The sequence below is a fragment of the Pimephales promelas genome, chromosome 16 (assembly GCF_988280905.1).
Source record: "Pimephales promelas chromosome 16, fPimPro1.hap1.1, whole genome shotgun sequence".
NCBI classification, from domain to species: Eukaryota; Metazoa; Chordata; class Actinopteri; order Cypriniformes; family Leuciscidae; genus Pimephales; species Pimephales promelas.
The window spans coordinates 28,510,345-28,536,666 of record NC_142784.1 but is presented as its reverse complement, the minus strand read 5'-3'; the positions used below and the strand labels follow the sequence as shown (position 1 = coordinate 28,536,666).

At 38.3% G+C, this 26,322-nt stretch overlaps 1 protein-coding gene across 1 annotated transcript in view; it reads left to right on the top strand.

The window, feature by feature from the left end:
• gbe1b (glucan (1,4-alpha-), branching enzyme 1b) overlaps window positions 1–26,322 on the top strand; it is a 157,878-nt gene that overhangs the window by 37,068 nt on the left and 94,488 nt on the right. Inside the window, exons 4-6 of the mRNA XM_039670539.2 lie at window positions 14,850–14,975; window positions 16,761–16,896; window positions 22,361–22,451. Of these exons, the coding sequence (XP_039526473.2) occupies window positions 14,850–14,975; window positions 16,761–16,896; window positions 22,361–22,451 (353 nt within the window). The remainder of the gene's footprint in view (window positions 1–14,849; window positions 14,976–16,760; window positions 16,897–22,360; window positions 22,452–26,322) is intronic.

The following is a 26,322-nucleotide window of genomic DNA, read 5'->3' as shown; positions in this document are numbered from 1 at the left end:
GGTCAATCCGTTACAACAGTGCCTTTAGCCAGATCTAATGTAACGTTAGTGACACTATTATATGATTAGGGTATGAATATGTTTTTATCTTGATGCGGTGCGGACGCGCTTGGGGAAAAAAAACGAGCGCGTTCACCGCGTTGAACTTGCACCCTGCGCGCGGCGCGCCTAGTAGCCTAAATTTGAAATAACCATGGAAATAACGAACTTGAGCGTGCAAAAGGGTACGATAGGCTGTGAGTTCATTGTGCAAAAACAATTTGTGCTATTACTTTCCCCTTATTCTATCCTATAGTAATGCAATACTGTATATTATATAGGCTACTGTTGAATACATTTGGTTCAGCTAATAAATTGCATTTAAAATATATTGATTCCTGTAATAATAATTATTTATTCATGTGATATTTATAAATCTGGGTGCGTTTTTGGTTGGAAATCAATGAAACATGGTACTGTATTACCTGGTTTCCCCTGTTTATTGTCACAGCTCATACAATAAAGCAAACACCCATGATAAACTATGCTTTTCTATCTAACGTTAGTAATTGCTGACTCTTTATTCCAATGCTGAGCGAAGCGAACTCTCTGCTCCTCGTCACGGTGCGTCTCAGGTGATTGTTATCACTCTGCCCAAGTAGCACTGCTTCCCCTTCAGAAAATATAGTATTTATACGGTCAAAAGATGTCTGTGTCTCATATGGCCTTGATATTTGCACACTCTGTGACTATACAAACCACAACATGTAAATAGGAAAACGTTTGCGTTATTTTGTCACTCATTTGGATCAGTATGAAAGCTGCAACCATTCACATCCAGTCTTTGTGCTAAGCTAGGCTAGCGGTGGGTGCGTCAAACAGACTTATAGCACGCACGGAGATGAAAAAGGTATGTATGGACTTATCTAACTCTGGGGGGTAAGGTGAATAGGCTAAAGTCCCAAAAAGTCGGAGTGTTCCTTTAAGACCTGGTTTCACAGATTAAGCTAGTATTAGGCCTTAGTTCAATTAGGACATTTAAGTAACTTTTATAAATGTGCCTTAGAAAAAAAAGAATTACTGATGTGCAGCTTGAGACAAAACAATGGCATTGACAAATTTTAAGATATTTTAGTGCAAGTATTATTTAGTTAAAACAGCTCAAAAATGCATTTTAGTCTGGGACTATAGGCTTAAGCCTTGACTGTAAAAATACTACTAATGTCTACTACACAACTTTCACCAAATTAAAAAAGTAAAATATCAGAGGTTTAACAAGATCTCCATGTGACACAAATATGGAATATATCTTGCATGAAGCCACCAAAAATGAAAAAATGAGTGAAAAAATATTTAGTAAAAGTGTATTACAATTTAAAAAGTGCGGTTTTCTGTTTTAAATATATTTTGAAATGTAATTTATTCCTCTGATGTAAATCTGAGTTTACTCCAGTCTTCATTGATACACGATTCTTCAGAAATCATTCTAATATTCGGATTTTCTTGCTCAAAAACATGATTTATTATTAACAAAGATGGAAACTGTTGCTGTTTCATGTTTCTTTTAATAGTTTTTCAGGATTATTTCATGAATACAAAATTTAAAATGGAAATCAGTTCATAATCTTTCAGTTTTGAACAATTTAATGCATCCTTGCTGCAATAAAACACTTTCTTCAAAAGAAAAGTTAACATTTTACAATAAAGTCTCATTTGTTAACATTAGTAACATGAACTAGCAACGAACAATGATCCTATAGCATTGTTTTAACCTTTGTTAGTTAGTTCATAATATAAATTATAAAATGTTCATGTTAATTCACAACCCAATAACTAATGTTAACAGATGATTTTTGAAGACACATTCACGGCTCAGTAAACCTGCGACTGGACCCTAATTTTAAAGTACAGCAAAGTGACAGACATTAAATGAACTCAGTGAGAGTTTTATCATCATCCATTTATCCTCCACCTCACCCTGCTTTCATTGACACCGTGTGTCTGCTATTTTCTGCTGTTTTATCTCCATCAGTCTGTCTGGCTCAGCATCTGTCCATTCTCCCACTCTTTTCTCAGTAATTTATATAAACTGGCAAACCCGTGGTGTGGCGGTTTGGCTCTCCTGCATGTCCTCGGGTGAAGAGCCACTAATGATTGAGCCCCACTGGGACGCTCCTCTGTAGGTCACCGGCAGGTGCCAATGGCTCAGTCATTACCTCTTGCTGGCAGCTTATGGAGGGGACCATCAAATGATCCATTTGCTTTTTGGCCCGGGAAAGAGAGAGAGATAGGAAGACTCAGGATGGAGAGCTCCCCGGGGTGCATTCACATAGTGAGAGATGCTCTGTTATCGATCCACGCTCCCTGACAGTCGTGTGACTGTGCGCTGCTGCGGAGAGGGAAGAGAAGAGTGACTTTGAGTAAGTTTGAGCGTAGACTAGTACTCACTGCTGTTTTCAGGCTCTTGTTTAGAAAGCGGGCTGGAAACTGAGTGCCTCAGGCTGGTTTTTCTTTTTCTTGGTGTGTCAGGTTAGGTTTGAGCAAAATTCTGAATATATGAGTCTTTTAAGCTCACCATGAAGCTCATCTTTAAGATCATCAAATTACACTCACCTAAAGGATTATTAGGAACACCTGTTCAATAATCAACCAATCACATGGTAGATGCTTCAATGCATTTAGGGGTGTGGTCCTGGTCAAGACAATCTCCTGAACTCCAAACTGAATGTCAGAATGGGAAAGAAAGGTGATTTAAGCAATTTTGAGCGTGGCATGGTTGTTGGTGCCAGACGGGCCGGTCTGAGTATTTCACAATCTGCTCAGTTACTGGGATTTTCACGCACAACCATTTCTAGGAATTACAAAGAATGGTGTGAAAAGGGAAAAACATCCAGTATGCAGCAGTCCTGTGGGCGAAAATGCCTTGTTGATGCTAGAGGTCAGAGGAGAATGGGCCGACTGATTCAAGCTGATAGAAGAGCAACTTTGACTGAAATAACCACTCGTTACAACCGAGGTATGCAGCAAAGCATTTGTGAAGCCACAACACGCACAACCTTGAGGCGGATGGGCTACAACAGCAGAAGAGCCCACCGGGTACCACTCACCTCTACTATAAATATGAAAAAGAGGCTACGATTTGCAAGAGCTCACCAAAATTGGACTGGATAAAAGTTGCCTGGTCTGACGAGTTTCGATTTCTGTTGAGACATTCAGATGGTAGAGTCAGAATTTGGCGTAAACAGAATGAGAACATGGATCCATCATGCCTTGTTACCACTGTGCAGGCTGGTGGTGGTGGTGTAATGGTGTGAGGGATGTTTTCTTGGCACACTTTAGGCCCCTTAGTGCCAATTGGGCATTGTTTAAATGCCACAGCCCACCTGAGCATTGTTTCTGACCATGTCCATCCCTTTATGGCCACCATGTACCCATCCTCTGATGGCTACTTCCAGCAGGATAATGCACCATGTCACAAAGCTTGAATCATTTCAAATTGGTTTCTTGAACATGACAATGAGTTCATTGTACTAAAATGGCCCCCACAGTCACCAGATCTCAACCCAATAGAGCATCTTTGGGATGTTGTGGAACGGGAGCTTCGTGCCCTGGATGTGCATCCCACAAATCTCCATCAACTGCAAGATGCTATCCTATCAATATGGGCCAACATTTCTAAAGAATGCTTTCAGCACCTTGTTGAATCAATTCCACGTACAATTAAGGCAGTTCTAAAGGCGAAAGGGGGTCAAACACAGTATTAGTACGGTGTTCCTAATAATCCTTTAGGTGAGTGTACATTACATTACTCGGCCAAAACAAAGTTGCTGTCTGGATATAAATAGGCAAATGGTTAAGAGTCTATGATAGGATCAGTATTGCTATGATTATTATGTTTCTAGCATGTTATATGTTTGGCAACAGTTCTTCTAACCCTAATTGATGGAGTGTGAAGCTTTTCATTTCTTAAACAACCATGTATCATCTTGATCAAATTCCAGGATTTGGCCGGGTATTATATTATATTACATTTTGCATTGGTTTGAATTGCACACACGTTCCTGGCGTCTATAAATCCTCTGCCGCCACATCTAGTGCACATCTACAACTGTACAGATCAATGGAAAAACACACTCTGACATTAAATTCACACGCTGCCTTCAAATGCCCTTTAGAAAGGATTGCTTCTCTGGTCTAATCAGGGACACGTGATGAGTTTGTAATATCTGCGAGTGAATAGTTTTGCTTCAGCCTATAAATAACACTGCCAATAGTACACAGAGGATTAAATGACCCTTTCCGTTTCTGATCAATGGTTTTGTGCAGGCTAATAGCTTTATTTCAGACAGTCTTAGAAATCATCTTCTCTGTGAGGAAAGCACAGTCTAGCATAATAAACATAAACACCTTTACACATCACACTTCAGTGACATCGAAAGGTCAAAAATAAAAATTCAAAAAATGTCTCGCTGTCATGACATTCCAAACCCATATCACAGTTTTTCCTCTTCTGTTGAACATAAATAGTTCTTCAGCAGATTGCCTGGTTGTTGACTTCCATACTGTTAAACATAGATTGACCACAGCTCAGAATAAGCATCATAAAAATAGGATTTTTTTATGGTGCTTTTTGTCATTTTGTGGTCTTGACGTCTCCATTCACTTTCATTGTATAGAAAAGATTAGACATTTTGCTAAACATCTAATTTTGGGTTCTTACAAAAGTTCTAGATGTTTGTAAAAAAACATAACGGTGAATAAATTGTGGCATACTTTTTATTTATGAGTGAGCTGTTGCTTTAAACACTGGCACGAACATCAGTTCCAGCGTAATCTTTCCGGCCCTCTCTGTCTATAGTTGTAATCTAGGGCATATTGGTAAAAACGGAAAGCGTTTGATCTATTATTCATGTTACTCTTTCAAGTTTGTATGTATATGCCTGTAAAGCAAGTGCCAAGTAAAAAATATAAGCAAACACAAATGTGTTTACCAGAACGCTGCACGTTTATTGCCACACTTTGACTTTTCGGTAACACTTTATATTGAACATCCTGTTGACTATAAATAACTTTGCAATATGTCAACTAACTCTCATTAAAGTATTAGTAAACTGTCTGCTTAATATCTGCCAACTCTTTATTGTGATGCTCCTCCAACATATGTAACTTTGCAACTACATGTCAATTTATTCTATCCCTAACCCTACCAGTCTACTAATACTCTACTAACACTCTAGTGAGAGTTAGTACATATGTAGGTGCAACATCACTTATAGTCAACTAAATGTGTTAAAGAGGCCATCCAAATAAAGTGAAACCGACTTTTCTATGGTTATTAATAGCCCGACCGATAAAGGATTCTGAAGGCCGATACCGATACAAATTTTTGTTGGTTTTAAAATCCGATATTCCGATATATCGGCCGATATTTAGGGCCCAAGCCCTGAAAGGGCGAAGGCCCTATTGTTTTCCTTAGGATTATTATTATTATTATTATTATTATTATTATTATTATTTATACGACTATTCGGGCACTTTTGGGGCCCTAAACATGCTCAAAAACTCTTGAAACTTAGCACACGGGTCAGAACCCGCGGCCATCAGGGCCGGGCTGAAGATGGTACCCGGGCGTGGCAGGGGGACTAGACAGCGCCCCCTGGAACGGGGTCCGAAAACTTGGTCCATAACTCAAACACGCTTGTATGTAATAATATGAAACTCGGTACACATGTTGATCTCATCGTTCATATATACCTCATACTATTACTTTTTACCTCAGCCCAACAGGAAGTCGGTTATTTAGGGTTGTTCATAAAACACTCGCAATGGAATTTGAAGTACTACTCCTAGAGAATTCAAACACACGGCACGAAACTCGGTCAGCATGAAGTCAAGGCATTGACGATGAAAGTTTGCGAGGGGATTTTTGATATCTCGAACGGTTTGGCCGTGGCGAGGAAACGAAATTATGGCGAGAAACGTGAAACAGGAAGTGTGTTATAACTTCAGCATACATTAACTGATTTTGATGAAACTTCAGCAGTGTGTTCGCTGTAAGAGGACGATCACATGGATGTGACTATTGTGAGTCAAAGTTATAGCGCCACCAACTGGTAGCAGGAAGTGTGTCACTTTCAAAATGCTTTGAACTCACCCTTTTATTTTTACCCGATGTGCTTCAAACTTAATCTGTATAATGTAAATACATAGCAGATGAAGACCTGTGAATGGATTCTTGATATCTTTGATACTGTTGCCGTGGCAACGCATCAAACTTTAAAATTCTTTTTTTTTATGATTTTGAGACTCTTAGCGGCTTTTGGGGCCCTTAACGGGTTTGAAAACTCTTGAAACTTTGCACACAGGTCAGATCCCACAGCCATCAGAGCCGGGCTGAAGATGGTACCTGGGTGTGGCAGGGGGGCTAGACAGCGCCCCCTGGAACGGGGTCCGAACACTTGGTCCATAAATCAAACACGCTTGCATGTAATAATATGAAACTCGGTACACATGTTGATCTCATCGTTTCATCTATACCTCACGCTCTTACTTTTTACCCCAGCTAAACAGGAAGTCGGCTATTGAGGTTTGTTTGTAAAACGCTCGCAGTGGAATGTGCAATAATCCTCCTAGAGAATTCAAACACACGGCACGAAACTCGGTCAGCATGAAGTCAAGGCATTGAGGATGAAAGTTTGCGAGGGGATTTTTGATATCTCGAACGGTTTGGCCGTGGCGAGGAAACAAAATTATGGCGAGAAACGTGAAACAGGAAGTGTGTTATAACTTCAGCATACATTAACTGATCTTGATGAAACTTCAGCAGTGTGTTCACTGTAAGAGGCTGATTACATGGATGTGACTATTGTGAGTCAAAGTTATAGCGCCACCAACTGGCAGCAGGAAGTGTGTCACTTTCAAAATGCTTTGATATCACCCTTTTATTTTTAACCGATTTGCTTCAAACTTCATCTGTATAATGTAAAAATACAGCAGATGTAGACCTGTGAATGGATTCTTGATATCTTTGATACTGTTGCTGTGGCAACAAATCAAACTTTAAAATTCTTTTTTGATACTTTTGGGACTCTTAGCATGCTTGAAATTGCTTGAAACAGATAGATACAGATAGCTCGACAGATACATCACATTTATTAGCCAGTAGGCATGTGCAACTTTGGCAAAAGATTAAAGTAATGTCAAAAAAGTAAACACTAAAAGCCTCATATCTTCTAAAAATGTAATTATACATCATTTGTTTCTAAATTAAATTATACAAATATTATAATTAAAGCAGTTTTTCCCTTTTTTCATTTAAGAATTATGTTTACGTTCAAAAACAGCCAGGTTGTAAAATTCAGAAGAAGAAAAAATAATCTGAGTCATACGTAGTGCTATACTGCCCTCTTGTGTTCAATATCAGTTAGGCCTATTGTGTATATTCCCACCGGTTAATCAAGGTGTGACTCCGCTGGGACTCGGGAACTTTTAAATCGCTTACTTAAAACCGAAAGTCAAAATACAGATATCCGCACAAGACATTAATGTTGTGGAGTAGAGCAAGCATTTTAAATAAATTCCTATTAAGTAGGATTGAACTAAACAAAATGAACGTTCACTCTGTTCTGCTGGTTCCTCGCTGTTGGCGCGCACAGTTATGAATGCTTGTGCAGCCATGAGTTTTAGTTTAATTTTAAAATTAGCGCAATTTCGGGATTTGTATTATTTGAATTTATTTTTAAAAAACACAATGTTGAGTTTTATTGTAACACTGTTTAATCGCGCCCACGGTTATATTTTGTATATTATATATAATTATAATGTATTTCTGTATAAAATAATACTACAATAAAAAACACATTTGTGACCGACCTGATCCAGCAAAATTAGTCACAGTGACCCAAATTTAAAAATTGAGATTTTGATATTAGTGAAAAGAGGACACTGTAAGCTTTCAAATGATACCTTGGTCATACCTTGAATGGTTGTAAAGATATACAGATTTGAATTCTGGTCGTCTGCCCTTTTTTTCCAATTGAAAACCTAAGAAAATCGCTTTTAAAATTTTTTTTGCCCGTTTTTTTTTTGTTTTTTTTTTTTTGATATCTTTCAAAATCCATAGCATTTTAAGGGATAAACTATTTATTTTATATAGCTTAATTTGACCAAATAGATTAACATATATAAATGCAATTTAACGAGGCTGAAACTCAACTTATTTTTAATTTTTTTGAAATAAATAATTAAAAAGTCACTTTTACAAAAATGTTCTAAAATCAGAAAGATTGAAGAGGAGTCAGAGAGAAATTCAGTTTTCATACGGATTAGCCCACATAAGCAGAGAGCAGTCTGTCTTCTTTCATTTTGAATGGTTGTCTTTAAAAGTAGACATTTCAATATATATGTCTGTGAGGATACCTTATACGCTGACTTTCGGTTCATGAGACAAGCTTCAGTTCACGTGCCGCGCGTCTCAGCGTCGTGATTAGGCCTAGCCTATTGTCTGCAATTTATTTCTTATTATTAAATCCTAGTAATTGGTTGATGAAACATTGATTTAAATTAAGATAATTATTTTAAAACGAAATTTACTTTAAAGAAAGGCTTTGTGCTTGCATGTTTAAGCTATGTGAAAGTTTTAGTGCTGCTTCCAGAGAACGGTCACGTTCGGATTGTTTTTCCTCATAAATGCGAACACGGAAAATAAAATAAAGATTTTATGTTCTGGAGAGAGTCAACCCTTCTTCATCCGGTGAGTATTACTTTTGGTTTGTGCAGTGTGGTTCACATAGGCCAATTTATTAAAATATTTAATTATCTGGGAATTGGATCTCCTCCATAATGCTGAAATTGCCCAATTTTAAAAAATTTAGTAATAATTTAAGTTTTGTGGTGTAAGTCTACGTATTTTATAATGTTAACTTCAAATAATACTAATAGTAATTTAAAGATGTTGTAGCTAGCATTGGGTCTGGACGTGAAGGATAACTTCGGGAGTTGAAGGGACGTGTCGGTGTCGTGATTCTGTCTTCTCACACCGCGACACAGGTTCGTGGATCTGAGTGTCGCGATCGTTACAGCCTTACATAGGCTATATTCTTCTTGCAGATAAATATACTCACGCAGTTTAGGTTAGAAGCCTCCAGTGAGTTCAACGTTTCAGGGGATACCCGGGAAATGCTCAGAGGTGACGAGGGGAGTTGAGAAGAGCAATGTTTATTTCAGCGAATTTAAAGCTTTGACAACTTTAATCGTTATTTAAATACCTTTACTCAATTATCTCGACTACGAAACCCTGTGAGATTATTTTTGAATGTCTGTTCTTTGAAATTAGCAAAAAAAAAATATATATATATTTTTTTTTTGTTATTTCATGGTTTTTCCATATAATCGGCCCATATCTTAAAATGGAAGGTTGCAACTTCCGACTCATTTCGCCAGAGCGGGTCACATTTGATTTTTATTTTTTAAACAATGTAATGTGTAACCTAAAAATAAACAGATTATTTGATAAATGGTATATTTAAATCTGCATATTGTAGCCTAATATCTGCAGGGCAGCCTAGTCTTAATAAATGTATGCTTCATTTTTCATTAGTAAATTTGATCAATAAATTCAATAATTTAGAATAATAAGACACTATAGGGCTGTTACCCTAGGTAAGGCTGATCAAATTAAATCGGTTACACAATAATGTTACGAGATTGGTTTAACAGGAGTCAATTAAAAATCGCTGTAAAGAACGATACTTTTAAACATAACCCTAAATCACCATAAGGTGTCGCCAGATGACCGTCTTAATGAACGAGTCATGGATTCAAAATGCTGAATCATTCAGTATTGAGAAAACACATTGCTTTGAGATGCGCGATGGGTCGCTGTGATCTTTGTTTAACTATTTTCTCTGCTGAAACAGAAAAAAGTCAATATTGCATCTAAAAAGTCAATATTGCATCTAAAATGTAAGTGACTTGACTTGTGTGTGTGACTATGTTTGTTGTAGTGATAAGAGTTGCACCCTTGTTAAAGTTTAAGGCCTTGTGTTTTTGGATATATATCTTTCTTTCTTTTTTTTTTCTTTTTTTACAAAATATGCATATAACCCATATATTTTAGATTTATTATTTGATTTAAATTAAATTAAGATTGTATTTTTGGTAATTGAACCTGAATGAATTTAAAAATGAATGTGCTATATTTCAGATCATATTTGTTTTTTCTTAAAATTTGAACTAACTTTATTCTCAGCTGAATTATAAATATTTTATTTCTGTATGAATTAAAAACACATTTGATTTTTCTTTTTTAATCAATGTAGAATGTGTAACTGAAATATAAACAGATTAGGGCTCTGTTCGAGGACAAGTAACTAAAACCAATGCGACATGATGAATGTTTGTTTCCCAAACCATCTCAGAGTAACAGCTTACTTTTCTTTCTTACTATATTCTTTCTTACTATAAACTGTGCTGAAGAGCTTGCATCAGTCAAAGCAGGGTTACATTTTGCATGTCTTGCACAATAAACCTAAAGGCACCAGGGTGGCGGTGCCACCGGCTTCATATATATATGTATATACAGTATATATATATATATATATATATAGCTGTGATCCGCGATGAAGGGCCAAAGCCAGTGGCATGGCCACCCTGGTGCTTTTAGGTAACTAAGGAACCGGGGTTGCGGTGCCACCGGCTTGGGCCCTTCATTGCTGCTCGTTATTAGGGCCCAAGCCCTGAAAGGGCGAAGGCCCTATTGTTTTCCTCAGGATTATTATTATTATTATTATTATTATTATTTATACGACTATTCGGGCACTTTTGGGGCCCTTAACATGCTCAAAAACTCTTGAAACTTTGCACACGGGTCAGAACCCGTGGCCATCAGGGCCGGGCTGAAGATGGTACCCGGGCGTGGCAGGGGGGCTAGAGAGCGCCCCCTGGAACGGGGTCCGAACACTTGGTCCATAAATCAAACACGCTTGCATGTAATAATATGAAACTCGGTACACATGTTGATCTCATCGTTTCATCTATACCTCGTGCTTTTACTTTTTACCCCAGCCCAACAGGAAGTCGGCTATTTAGGGTTGTTCGTAAAACACTCGCAATGGAATTTTTAATACTCCTCCTAGAGCTTTGATCCAAATTCGACGAAACTCGGTCAGCGTGAAGTCAAGACATTGAGGATGAAAGTTTGCGAGGGGATTTTTGATATCTCGAACGGTTTGGCCGTGGCGAGGAAACAAAATTATGGCGAGAAACGTGAAACAGGAAGTGTATCATAACTTCAGCACACATCAACCGATCTTGATGAAACTTCAGCAGTGTGTTCGCTGTAAGAGGACGATCACATGGATGTGACTATTGTGAGTCAAAGTTATAGCGCCACCAACTGGCAGCAGGAAGTGTGTCATTTTCAAAATGCTTTGAAATCACCCTCTAATTTTAACTCGATTTGCTTCAAACTTCATCTGTATAATGCAAATACATGGCAGATGAAGACCTGTAAATGGATTCTTGATATCTTTGAAACTGTTGCCGTGGCAACGCATCAAACTTTACCATTCTTTTAGGATGCTTTTGAGACCCTTAGCATGCTTCAAATTGCATGAAACTCGACAGACACATCACATTTATTAGCCAGTAGACATGTGCAACGTTTCAGAAACGGGTGTGGTGAGGGCTCAGTAGCGCCACCTTTTGACAAAAGTGGGGTTGTTAGTTTTATCTACAGTTACAAAAATCAGTATGTATATTGTACTCCTCGAGCCGGACAACTTTCTAATTGACACTCATTAGCTAGGACCCACAGAAAGTCAGATATGTTTGTTTGAATGTAGAGAAAATCTCAGAATTTTGCCAGTCTCTCAGTGTCTCTCTGTGTGAGTGAGAGGAGGGGCGCCTGTCAGGTTAATTTTAACCCTTTATTTGCTGTGTGCAACTTCTCTGGCATTTTCGGGGGCCTTAACATCCTCTAAAACTCTTGAAACTTTGCACACGGGTCAGAACCCATGGCCATCAGGGCCGGGCTGAAGCTGGTAACCGGGCGTGGCAGGGCGGCTCGACAGCGCCCCCTGGACTGGGATTCAAAAATTTGTCCATAAATCAAACACACTTGCATGAATTAATATGAAACTCGGTACAATTATAGATCACATCAGGCCAAACAACTTTCGTGCTCTAAGTTTTATGACAGTTCAAATGGAAGTTATTTATGAATTATGAATTATGGGTTGTTTGAATAATTGTCCTAGGAGAAATACATCAAATCACAATGCATGTGTTTACCAATCACAACCAAACTCGGTGTGCATGAAGTCAAGACATTGAGGATGCTCAATTCCGGACGGATTTTTGATATCTCGAACGGTCTGGCCGTTGCGAGGAAATGAATTTTATGACTAAAAAAGGAGACATAAAGTGTGTTATAACTTTGCTCAATTTACCTACAGTTACAAAACTTACCACGTATATTGTTCTCGTCAAGCCGATCAACTTTCCAATTTAAAGTCATTCGCTCTGAGCAACAGAAAGTCAGATATTGTAGTTTGAATGGATTTATTTCCCCTGCGATTCTCTCTCTCTCTCTCTCTCTCTCTCTCTCTCTCTCTCTCTCTCTCTCTCTCTCTCTCTCTCTGTGTGTGTGTGTGTGTGTGGGTGTGTGTGTCTGTGTGGGGAGGGGAGGGCTGTTGTCTGTGTTTATGTGTGTGTGTGTGTGGCTGGCTGCGATTTTTCCTACAAGTCCTTGTCTCTAAGTCCTTGTCTTTTTGCATAACAATTTTGCATAACAATATTTTTAAATGACAAAATAGGCATATAACCCCCATCTTTTAAATGTATAGTTTGCTTTAAATAAAAGTAAGATTGTATTTGTAATTGAAGTTGAATGAATTTAAAATTCATGTGCTATATTTCAATATATTTGTTTTCCTTAAGATTTTTAAACACTAACTTCATTCTTATCTGAATTACAAATATTTGTTTCTGTTTAAAATAATACTCTGACTAAAAACACATTTGATGTTTGTTTGTTTTTTTGGATTTTTATTTACATGTATTTATGTGTGTGTGTGTGTGTGTGTGTGGTGTGTGTGTGTGTGTGTGTGTATATATAAAGTGCAGGGTTTTTTTAGATAAAGTAGAATTTCTATAACTATGTGTTGAACTAATAAATCACTCTTGTGTGTGTTAAACACAATCTACTTAATACAGACAACTTCATTATAAAGATAAATAACAAATCCAAAAAATATATGATTATATTCTATGACAAAAAAAGCCATTACAAACTATATTAATGGAAAATACACATTGCTCTTTGTATTGTTGTAAAATCTTTCATGAAAAACAAGATAACAAAAATCAAAAAGATAAATTATTTTAGATATAGCCATGTTTTAAATGTATAGCAGAGATGTTAATTGAGGCAGCAACATACAAACTTTCTAGAACAACATGGACCTGAATAGCTGGTTTTTATGGAGGACAGTGAAGAGGAAGAGGGTGCAAATCAAACAGCTCATTCTCAGACTACACAGCAAACAGCTTAAGTTTTTGGTGCTTTGTTTGAGGTTTTTAGTGCTCTGTCCTATCTATTATCAACATATAAGAGATAGAACAGAACAAGAAAGGCAATTAATAATCTGTCATTGCGTCACTGCATTATGATATGAAAGGCTCAGTACAGTGTGGCACAAAACGCTTATGCGCATCCCGAGTGGAGAATGATGCGCTTAAAGCCACATGGAGTTACAGCGCACAGCGCATCGAGTCCGCATTGATGCAAGCTCTACAATACACTTCTTTTTGATAGTCAAAGCGGGGGTTACGTTTTTACACGTCGTACAGAATAACCCTAAAGGCACCAAGGTGGCGGTGCCACCGGCTTTATATTAAATATAAATATAGATGTGAGCAGCGATAAAGCGCCAAAGCCGGCGGTACCACCATCCCGGTGCCTTTGGGTAACTAAAGGCATCGGGGTTGCGGTGCCACCGGCTTGGGCCCGCAATCGCTGCTCGCAGCTATATTTTTTATTATTATTTTTTTTTTCAGGAACGCACAACAAAACATTAACAGATTTCCCTAACATTTAGTTATTTGTAGTTATGTATGGGTTTTAATTAAAATAATATGATAATGCAGTTTTAAAAAAAAACTGATTTCTTTTATTGTCGCAACAGAACAGAGGAGGAACCAAAGCCCATTAATTAATTAACAAAGCTCATTAAATTCCATTGATGATAGTGGCATTAGCTAGCTTTGTGGTTAGCTAGAATGTGTTGCGCGTTATAAACGAGTGTTGCCAACAGGCCAGGGATTGTATAGAGTGCCCTCTGGTGGACAAACTTATACAACTCCAACACTCCAACATGACATGGTTTATGCGTGTTTCATCCATTTTTATTTTATTTTTGAAACATTCATTTATCGGCCATTATAACTGCCGATACCGATAGTTTGTAAAATGCCTAATATCGGCCGATAATATCGGCCTGCCGATATATCGGTCTGGCTCTTTTTGGTTATCAAATCGATAACCGTGCAGTTTTTCCTTTTAAAAATGATCATAAACCTTTCAGAAACTGTTCTTGCCACAAGGTTTTCTCGATGCAATCAATTCAAAAGTCATATTTTTTTCTGCACTAAACCTCTTTCACCTCCAGCGGTCAGACTCCACTCAAACGTCCTCTCTTGCTTGGACTGTGTGACCTTTCTCCATGAGATTGGCCCTTTATCCCTGCTCTCTGGCAGCTGTAAACACATTTTCTCTTACCGGCATTACCCTGCACCCTTTGCTTGTGCCCATGTCCTCACCTTCTCTGTGTGCCCTTGCCGTTACATCCTTCATTTGTCTCTCTTCCCAGGTGGTTGTTCACACCAAAGCCGGTGAGCGACTCTACCGAATCTCTCCTTGGGCAAAGTATGTGACCCAGCATGAGAAGGCCGTCATCTATGATTGGGTACATTGGGACCCTCCTCAACCTTACATTGTAAGTGATTATTCCCCCCTGCGTTGGTGTGCCACAACCTTTTGTTTTGTACTTATTAGCTCTGAGTTTCGACCCTTCTGTTTAAAGGGATAGTTCACTTTGAAATTAATTTTTAATATGTTTTATCTTACCTCAAGGGCATCCAAGATGTAGGTGTCTTTGTTTCCACAGTATTTTCAATTTTGACATTTTTCAGTCAAACCGTTGTTGTCTATCAATCATACACCGGAGGCTAAGGGGGTCCACCAAAAAGCATGCACAGAGAAGTCAAAGTTAAACATGATTTAATGACTCGTAAATGTAAGTACACATTGATGGCTTAAGTTTTTGTAAGAAAACGAACAGTATTTATATCGTTTTTATATCGTTATTTATATCGTCAAAGACACCTACATAATGGATGCCCTTGAGGTAAGCTAAAACATATCAAAAATTAATTTCAAAGTGAACTATCCCTTTAAAGGGGCTATATGTAGAATTGAGAAACACTTGTTATTAGTTTATACTGTATTGCGATGTGGATATTTTTGAACCAGCCCTGCGATTCACCGGCATCATCCTGACAGATGATGTATTAAAATCACACTGTTATGATAGTATATTTTAAGTATATTTGAGACTATAGACTATATAGATCTGACTATAGTTTAACACTTGTATTTGCATGACACATTGACATTACACTATTGAATGGCTCTTTATGCATTTTCATGAACATTGTATAAGCATTCATTTCATGAGTCTCGTAAAGGATCTCAGGAGCGTGCGTAAACATCAGATACTTTTGATTTTACCAGCTAAAACGTCCCGAGTCCTTCACATAAATATCAGTATATTAGGTTTCATAGACACAATTGAAAGTCGGGGACTCGTTTTTTAAAAGTTTTGTTACAAGATCACGCATTTGGATTAAAAAAGGTAATTAATACATGTAAATTCTTACATATACCCCCTTTAGCTATGTACAGTATATTTTTCATTTTTAATTTGGATGACCCTGTAAAAATAGTCTGAAATCTTGTTTTCGCCACGAAATAAAAATCTATAAAAATTAGGGTAATTGCGACTTTGTATCGTAGGTTGTGATAAATGGTGGTATATAAATAAAATTGACATTGGCATCTCTCAATTCAGTTTTTTACTCACACGTGCGTGTTTACATCTCACATTACTGCCTTTCCCCCCTTCAGAATTGTGAGTTTATATCTCACAATTCACTTTTTTCGTCTCTGAATTCTAATTTTTCATCTTCCAGTGTTTTCCTCCACATTTTTTAGAGACCTGACTGGATGCGAATGCAAAATTCTGAGAAAAAAGTCAGAATTGTGGGATGTAAACTCTGTAAAGTTTGTTGTGTGATTTATAACTTTTTATTAGTTTATTCCATGGCGAAAATAAGCTTCCTACTTTAATAAGGATGTGTGTGTAATTCCTATTAATTAAAGTTTCCAAGCAAAGCAAACTGTCTGAAATCTGGGGGATGAAGAAAATGGCTTTGTAAATGCATCATGAGCCATTTCATTGGTTTCTACTTATTGCAATTTTGCTTTAATATCAAGTCGAGACATGAACATCATCTCCTCAGACTATGAATTATATATGCTTGTTAATGTCCTCCGGTCATAATTCATGATACGATGAGATTCTCCAGATTAGCTACTGTCAGCTCTGTTCAGCGGCTTCATCTTATCTTCAGTTGTATTGGCATGGACTTGTTTCATTCTGTGATGTTAAATTTGGATGAGGAATTGTTCCAGAGATATTTCCCTGCTTTTTCTGTGCCAGCACAAGCATCCTCGTCCACAGAAGCCCAGGAGCTTACGGATATACGAGTCCCACGTTGGCATCGCTTCTCCTGAGGGCAAAGTGGCATCCTACAGCAACTTTACACACAACGTGCTGCCTAGGATCAAAGATCTTGGTAAGAGACTGCTTCATTGACACAAAACTCTTGTGATAATGAGAATTTGTATTAAATTGACTTAAGTTGTTTAATCCCTGCAACTTGCTTAAAAAGTTGCTTAATCCTCTCTATTTAAAAAAACACACAAAACAGCTTCTATTTGGCATTGTGATGTTTAGTTTTTTATTTCTTTTTTTTCCCTTGCTTTAATTAGTATCTTTGTCAGTAACGTTTCATTCAAATACTCAAATACATTATTTTATTTATACTTAATTGTGTTTTTTAACACATCCTTTACTTTCTTCCTTAGTTTATTTCATTTCGTTTAGTTTTGTCACATTTCATTTAGTCACCTTACTTTTTTGTTGCCTTAAATTAATTAGCATATTTGGCATTAAAAAAAATAACAAAATATTTTATCCGTAAATGTCACTTGACTGTTTTTTTTTTCAACATTTACATTTATTACATTTATCAACATTTATCATTTTTCTCCGTGGTCTTTTGAAACAAAATGTTAAGCAATTGTCCTTTTTCAACTTTCAATTTAAAATTTGGCACATGCTTAAATACTCTTCATCCCTCAAATAATTGTTTTAGCTTAACTTTTAAAATGAAATGAAGACATTTGATGATTCAGATGGGGAAGATAATTCATTACAACAATGTTATGCTCTTAAAAAGAGTTCCACACTTTCATTTTTCTAGGCTAACAAAAAGCACAATGGGCTTCATGATCAGTAGCAGGTCTGTAAAGCAGTACTGAAGTATACCATAATACAGTATTACCATGTTTTTTTGGTGGAAATATACCAACATCATGGTATTCTTTTAAAATATTCCAGCGGACTATTAAGGTATATTGTAAAATGAATATTGTTATCATTTTGTGCTATAGTGTATATCAAAGTACCTTGGAATTACTCATCCAGTACTTTACCGTTTTTCAAGGATACAAACATATTTTTTTTAGCTCAGAGTGAGGTTATATTCTCCCTGCCAACATTCCTCCTTCATCACGAAGTATCCGAGCTGCAGTGATGCTTAAACTGACACACATTGCCGCATTTATGATGAGCGGCTGGCCCTGGTACCTCAAGCCCCTTTCTGTAGGTCAACACCCTGTTTACAGGCTTTAGTCACCGTGTGAAGTGTTCATTAGTGCTGCCGTTGATGAGGGTTGGAGAGAGGTGGATTTAATTGTGCCGATGTGTTTTGGAGATGCTGGGGGTATTTTAAAGTATCCACCAGACACAGAAGATGAGGTTTAGAAGCCTGTGGTTTAGCGATTGGGGTCATATAACAGTTACAAAGTTAGTTTCCCCAAAATTCAAAGTGCTGTGGATAATGTTCTGGTCACACTTTTTTATATAAAGAAAGGGAATGTGGACTCACTGTCAAAGTCGCATGAAATGGAACTTCTATATTGTGACATATATACGAGTGAAACGTTTTTTTGAACTAGAAAAAATGTTGGGTGGGCTTGATTTTGTCCATGGGGAATTGATTGGATGGTTGTGGATTGCTATTGGTCGATCTCATGTGGGTAAACGCATCATCATTGAAGAGAAGAGATGTCACTGCAAGAGGGCGGAGAAGGACACATGAATTAAAAATATATATGATATGCATGGATGACTCAATAATTTATAATAAATACAGCAAAATTTCATAAAAGATAAAACAAGAATTGCCCATTTTGATTTTATAGTGAAATGGAGCTCCATACGTCACATGCACTATATTTCAAGAATTCTGAAGCTATTCAAAATCTTTATATGATATGAACAGGCGTAAATCTCTTATTTAACATTTCTTACACATTTTATTTGAATGTTTTATAATTGATTTTTTTGGTTAGAATTTAATCACATGGGTTGGTTAGTGTTGGTGATGGCCTCGTTAAATCAAAATTTTAACTTTAGAATATCACTTTTAGAACTAGAAAATCGAAAATCATAGAAACGTGGCATGGACAGTTTTGGACAATGCAGACAGATCTGGTATGGAGGGCCCCATCTACACTCGCCTAAAGGATTATTAGGAACACCGTACTAATGCTGTGTTTGACCCCCTTTCGCCTTCAGAACTGCCTTAATTGTGCGTGGCATTGATTCAACAAGGTGCTGAAAGCATTTAGAAATGTTGGCCCATATTGATAGGATAGCATCTTGCAGTTGATGGAGATTTATGGGATGCACATCCAGGGCACGAAGCTCCCGTTCCACCACATCCCAAAGATGCTCTATTGGGTTGAGATCTGGTGACTGTGGGGGCCATTTTAGTACAATGAACTCATTGTCATGTTCAAGAAACCAATTTGAAATGATACAAGCTTTGTGACATGATGCATTATCCTGCTGGAAGTAGCCATCAGAGGATGGGTACATGGTGGCCATAAAGGGATGGACATGTTCAGAAACAATGCTCAGGTGGGCTGTGGCATTTAAACGATGCCCAATTGGCACTAAGGGGCCTAAAGTGTGCCAAGAAAACATCCCCCACACCATTACACCACCACCACCAGCCTGCACAGTGGTAACAAGGCATGATGGATCCATGTTCTCATTCTGTTTACGCCAAATTCTGACTCTACCATCTGAATATCTCAACAGAAATCGAGACTCATCAGACCAAGCAACATTTTTCCAGTCTTCAACTGTCCAATTTTGGTGAGCTCTTGCAAATTGTAGCCACTTTTTCCTATTTGTAGTGGAGATGAGTGGTATCCAGTGGGCTCTTCTGCTGTTGTAGCCCATCCGCCTCAAGGTTGTGCGTGTTGTGGCTTCACAAATGCTTTGCTGCATACCTCGGTTGTAACGAGTGGTTATTTCAGACAAAGTTGCTCTTCTATCAGCTTGAATCAGTCGGCCCGTTCTCATCTGACCTCTAGCATCAACAAGGCATTTTCGCCCACAGGACTGCTGCATACTGGATGTTTTTCCCTTTTCACACCATTCTTTGTAAACCCTAGAAATACTTTGTGAAATAAATTTTGAAATAGTCAGACCGGCCCGTCTGGCACCAACAACCATGCCACGCTCAAAATTGCTTAAATCACCTTTCTTTCCCATTCTGACTTTTAGTTTGGAGTTCAGGAGATTGTCTTGACCAGGACCACAGCCCTAAATGCATTGAAGCAACTGCCATGTGATTGGTTGATTAGATAATTGCTTTAATGAGAAATTGAACAGGTGTTCCTAATAATCCTTTAGGTGAGTGTATATGTATCATTTTATAGAAATTTCTTGATGGTGGGTTCTTTTGGCATCTCAAGGAAAACATTGAAAACTTTCAGGCCAACTCCAGCATGTTGCCTCACCACTTGCGTTTTCCTTCTGAATATATATATATATATAAAATGTATCTTGTGCTCGTAGGAAAAACAGAAGTATGTGTGCTTGAATGTTTACATGGCAATTGACCGTCTTCCCACATAAAATCCTACAATGCTATTTGCAAAAGCAAATGTTATGATAGAATAATTCATGCCTATGTCCATGTATTAAAACACACCGTGTCTGTGGCTCCCAGGAGTTCTCATTGTTTTGTGGTAACTGGTTTGCATTTCCCTAGACAACTGTGGCTCTGACATCTAAAAAGCTTGAAAAAGTGCTCTGTGTGTGTGTGCGTGTGTTGGTGCATCATCGCTGAGATGAGCCCCTGGTGCTGTCACACCTCATCAAAAATCCAAACTTTCTCTGAAGCAGGGCGAGGAAGATAGCTAGCTAGCTAGATAAATAAATAAACCAATCTGCTCAGAAAAAGAACTATGTGAGACAAGCCTGGATTTCCCTCTTGAGTCCTTCCTGTACAGTTTCAAAGCTGTGTCAGTGCAGATACAGCTTGCGTGGGGGAACGAAACGCTGGTTTTGTGGCTGATCCAGGCTGGTATGACTTGCGTGTGAACTCATGAGTCATTCAGGCGGTGCGTCCCGATGGCCCTCTGTGTTTGCATAAAAGACCTAACTTCTGTAGTGGACACTTACTGGACAGAGAAAAATAGCTGTTTTGGTGGGTTTGGGTTGCTGCTGTACCTCAGTGTTTTGTAGTGTTGTCCTGTCAAGGTTTGGGGTGTTGAGTGTTGTATAATATCGTCTCGTTAACGAAAGCAGATGTTTATGAATTGCGTGAAGCCATCGTACTCTGCATGGGCATTTCGAACACACTGCCATGAGGGCTACACAAATTCAGTAACAGCAGAATTTGTACTTATTTGGCTCCCACATGTTTATTTTGCATGAAAACTTAGCTAAAAATCACAACCAAAAATCTGTTTTTAACAAATGCGTGTAGCATCTTAAAAGATTTGAAGCTTTTTTAAAGAATAGTTCATCCAAAAATAAAATGCTCTTATTTACTCACCTGTATGCGTCATGCCATGTAAATATCCACTTTAAAAAAAAAAAAAAAAAAAAAAAGAATTAAGACATATTTTCATAATCTGGATTTTTTTTTTTTTTTTGTAAAATATTACATTAATACGGGAATTGGGTAATTCTTATATTTTATTCATTTTAAATGTTTGTTCAGTATTTTATGTTTATATTATTTGTTGTTTTTAAATAATTTTTCATATTGTTGTTGTTGTTGTCATATTGATATAATCACAAAACATTATTTAAAAAAATTAAGGATGCTAATGTTTTATGATTATACATCAATATGACAACAACATTAAAAAATACTATAAAAATAATCAAATTAATTACTGAATAAAACCATTTAAAAACCATGTTTTAATGAAGGCATATGATCCAATTACCATATACCAATTTCCTGTGTGTGTGTGTGTGTATATATATATATATATATATATATATATATATATTTATATTTATGGTTTTATTCATTATTTTTTATTATTTAATTTAATTTTTATAGTATAGTAATCATCATAGTTTTTAATGTTGTTGTCATATTGATATATAATCATAAAACATTAGCAGCCTTATTTTTTTTTTTATAATATTTTTTTGCAACAAGCAAAGAGCTGGGCAAACCTCGAGCTAAAAAAAAATTGCGAGCTAAATATTTTAAATTGCTTTTAAATTGCTATCGCAGTGTTTATCAGTCTTTTATCAATTTTCTTTCACATAATCGTGCAGCTCTAGGGGATTTTTATGATATTTCTTTAGCGAGTTAAGCTCCAAAAATGACCATGAAAGTATTCCAGATCACTCATACATTATATTACATATCTTCTGAAGCCATATGATAGCTTTGTGTGATGAAAAGATGAAAATGTATCTGTACCTGGAGTCACTGGAGTTGACTAACCTGTTCATTCAAAAGAGCATGATTTGTTCAGACTGATTCGATCTGAGTTCAGCTCACTGACTTGAGCAGTCTTCAGAATATCAAATTTTCCACTAAAGAAAGAAAGTCATATTAATTTGGAACAGCACGGGAATGAGCAAACAATGACAAATATATGTGATTATGCTAATAATCACTGCTCTCTTTATTGCCATACACACAGGCTATAACTGTATTCAGCTGATGGCGATCATGGAACATGCCTACTACGCTAGCTTCGGTTACCAGATCACGAGTTTCTTCGCTGCATCAAGGTAAATATATTTGAAAATGTTCAAATCCATTTTTTATAAATCTTGTTGTATAAATCTTGACTAGTAAGTCAAGTAAACCTAGTAAGCTGCTTTGTTGTCAATTTTGGTTATGACAGTTGTCATAACGAAGCCTGGTTTACTGAAATCATATGACTGCAGTTCGATATGCACTGAATCACTGGTTCGAAACAAAGGTCTTGAACCTTTCGAAAGCGCCCATCGCTGCTCATGGCTAACACTGGAAAGCTTTTCTAATATTAACTTGTGTCCCAAACCTCTTGCCAGATCATAACCCTTCTTTTTCCACTGAAATTCCTTTCATCTTTTTGTCTTTTGTAATGTCTCTCAGCCATCTCTCTTTCTTCAAATTTCCCTCTTACTCACTCTCTCTCCTCCCCCATCATGAGTGGAGACTTCCTACTGCTGATTGGCTCACTCTCTCTCCTCCCCCATCATGTGTGGACACGCCCCCTACTGCTGATTGGCTCACTCTCTCTCCTCCCTATCATGAGTAGACACTTCCTACTGCTGATTGGCTCTCTCTCCTCCCTATCATAAGTGGACACGCCCCCTTCTGCTGATTGGCTCACTCTCCTCCCTATCATAAGTGGGCACGCCCCCTACTGCTGATTGGCTCACTCTCCTCCCTATCATAATTGGGCACGCCCCCTTCTGCTGATGGGCTCACTCCCTCTCCTACCTATCTTGAGTGGACACGCCTCCTACTGCTGATTGGCTCACTCTCTCTCCTCCCTATCATGAGTAGACGCTTCCTACTGCTGATTAGCTCTCTCTCCTCCCTATCATAAGTGGACACGCCCCCTTCTGCTGATTGGCTCACTCTCCTCCCTATCATAAGTGGGCACGCCCCCTACTGCTGATTGGCTCACTCTCCTCCCTATCATAATTGGGCACGCCCCCTTCTGCTGATGGGCTCACTCTCTCTCCTCCCTATCTTGAGTGGACACGCCCCCTACTGCTGATTGGCTCACTCTCTCTCCTCCCTATCATGAGTAGACGCTTCCTACTGCTGATTAGCTCTCTCTCCTCCCTATCATAAGTGGACACGCCCCCTTCTGCTGATTGGCTCACTCTCCTCCCTATCATAAGTGGGCACGCCCCCTACTGCTGATTGGCTCTCTCTCCTCCCTATCATAAGTGGACACGCCCTCTTCTGCTGATTGGCTCACTCTCCTCCCTATCATAAGTGGGCACGCCCCCTACTGCTGATTGGCTCACTCTCCTCCCTATCATAATTGGGCACGCCCCCTTCTGCTGATGGGCTCACTCTCTCTCCTCCCTATCTTGAGTGGACACGCCCCCTACTGCTGATTGGCTCACTCTCTCTCCTCCCTATCATGAGTAGACGCTTCCTACTGCTGATTAGCTCTCTCTCCTCCCTATCATAAGTGGACACGCCCCCTTCTGCTGATTGGCTCACTCTCCTCCCTATCATAAGTGGGCACGCCCCCTACTGCTGATTGGCTCACTCTCCTCCCTATCATAATTGGGCACGCCCCCTTCTGCTGATGGGCTCACTCTCTCTCCTCCCTATCTTGAGTGGACACGCCCCCTACTGCTGATTGGCTCACTCTCCCCCCTGTCATAAGTGTCAGATAAAAAAAAAAAAACACCCTGAAAATCAACTGTCGGTCACACTTGTTGACACTCACTGGACACCCGATGGTACCGGCCACTCATTTTAATTTTCATAATGTTTAAAATGAGGTAAGTGCAACACTATAGTAAAAACTATAGGCGCGCACACTCCTTGTAGACTCTGTGGCCCCAAATCACAGAGAGGGGCCTCTGACGGGGCCGATAATCTCCCTGTAAACACATTTGCAGTTAATCCTGTGGAGAGGTAAAGACCTCAGATAAAGGAAGACAGGCAGGAATTCTTTATTTATGTGCTTTTATTCCGTCGGCTGCCCTTACCAGCTAGCGCTGGCGACAGCCTATAGCGCCAGTATAATGTATACAGAGTAATTTCACCCATGATTGATCTCCCTGAGCCGTTTAAAAAGTGCAAGGTCTGGATGCCGGGAAGGGGTGGAGGCCGTGGGGAGGGGTGTTGTTGTGTCACGTTTGCCGGGGGAAAGCGATATGATGATAGCTGGAGGACAGATGAAGCTTCATGGAGCAATTACACGAAGGAGATACGTGAGGAAGCGCTGATGGAAACGCGCCACTCTCGCCCTTTGTTCCACAAGGAGCAATACGTCACCCCGAATCGAGGCTTTGACCTCTGCTCAGCGTCCATGACTGTGTAGGCGATCTGAGATTGATTTTTATTTACTGCCATATTTGTTTGTTTTTACAACAGCAATTGGGCCCGTACGGTTGATGTATTCGCACTGCTGCTATTGCTAAACACAGCTGTTTTGTAGGGGGATGACTTTCTGAGATAAGCACACACACACACATGTAGTGTGGCAGAACTGGGATGATATCCAGGAGATTGTAAGTTCGAATCCCAAAATGGGCGATCCGTTACGTATCACCACTGTGCCATTTAAATGGGACTTTATTTGGCGTTTGTTTGAGCAGCTGATCATGTCATCTGGCTTAGCCGATCCATCATACCTGATCTTCTTGATATGAGCCTGAAAAAATAGCTTATAAATGAAAGTACAATTTAGTTAATATTTCCATTTTATTTTTAGTTCAACATTTCAGTTTAGTTCAGTTTTTCTTAGTTTTTTTTCTTAAAAGACAAAATAATCCATGGAATTTTTATGCATGTTTATATTATGACAACTGTCATTTTCGCTCAGTTATGACATTTTTAATGTAAATATGAAATAGTTTGAGATGTCTTTGTTATGACAACTTGACATAAACCAATACATCATAACCTGTCTTGAACATGACATAGCAGATTAATTATCAAACTTAAGAAACCACTTAGCTTTATAGGTTAACATTACATTAAACTGTCAGGTGGTTGGTTTTGACATTCATGAAGCCATTATAACTTTTTAATGACAAATTCAATTAGTACCACTGTAGTTGAGGTCACGAAAAATATTCATGACACATTTATAATGGCCTCATGACAGCCAATGTCAAAGCCAACCACATGACAGTTTAACTTCATTTTATGTAAAGTTGTCATGACAAAGACACTGACAGGTTATGATGTTATGGTTTATGTCAAGATGTCATAATGTCATATTTGCATTCAAAATGTCATTATTGAGCGAATGACACTTAATGACAGTTTTCATAAACATGCATAAACCCTACTTCATGTTCAAGACATATGTCATGTCATGGTTACTAAGGTGTCATGTCAGTCTTATGTACACCCCTTCAAGTAAAGTGTTACCATTTATTTTTGCCCTTTGAAGTGTTTAAATCCTTAAAGGGTTAGTTGACCCAAAAATGAAAATTCTGTCAGTATTTACTCACCCTCATGTTGTTCCAACCCCATAAGACCTTCGTTCATCTTCGGAACACAAATTAAGATATTTAAGATATTAAGATCACTCCTGTATACTAGTCCATAGGCTTCTTGAGGGAATGACTTGCTGGCCTCGAAAAGTCATTAAAGACATTGTTAAAATAGTCCAAGTGACTACAGGGGCTCAATCTTAAGTTTATCAAATGGCTAGAACACTATTTGTGCACAAAAACAACAAAAATAACGACTTTATTTCAACTATTCGTTTATTTCTCCCTCTGCCTCGAGTCAGGTTACTAGTTTAATAGCGTAAGCTTCTGTTATTGTACGCCACACGCATCACACACATGACCAGCGTCGGCCAATAGTGAGCCTACGTGTGACGTAGCTTTACGCAATCACACTACGTTAACTGACTACAGGCCCATGGAGAAGGAAGTGAATAGTTGAAATAAAGTCGTTATT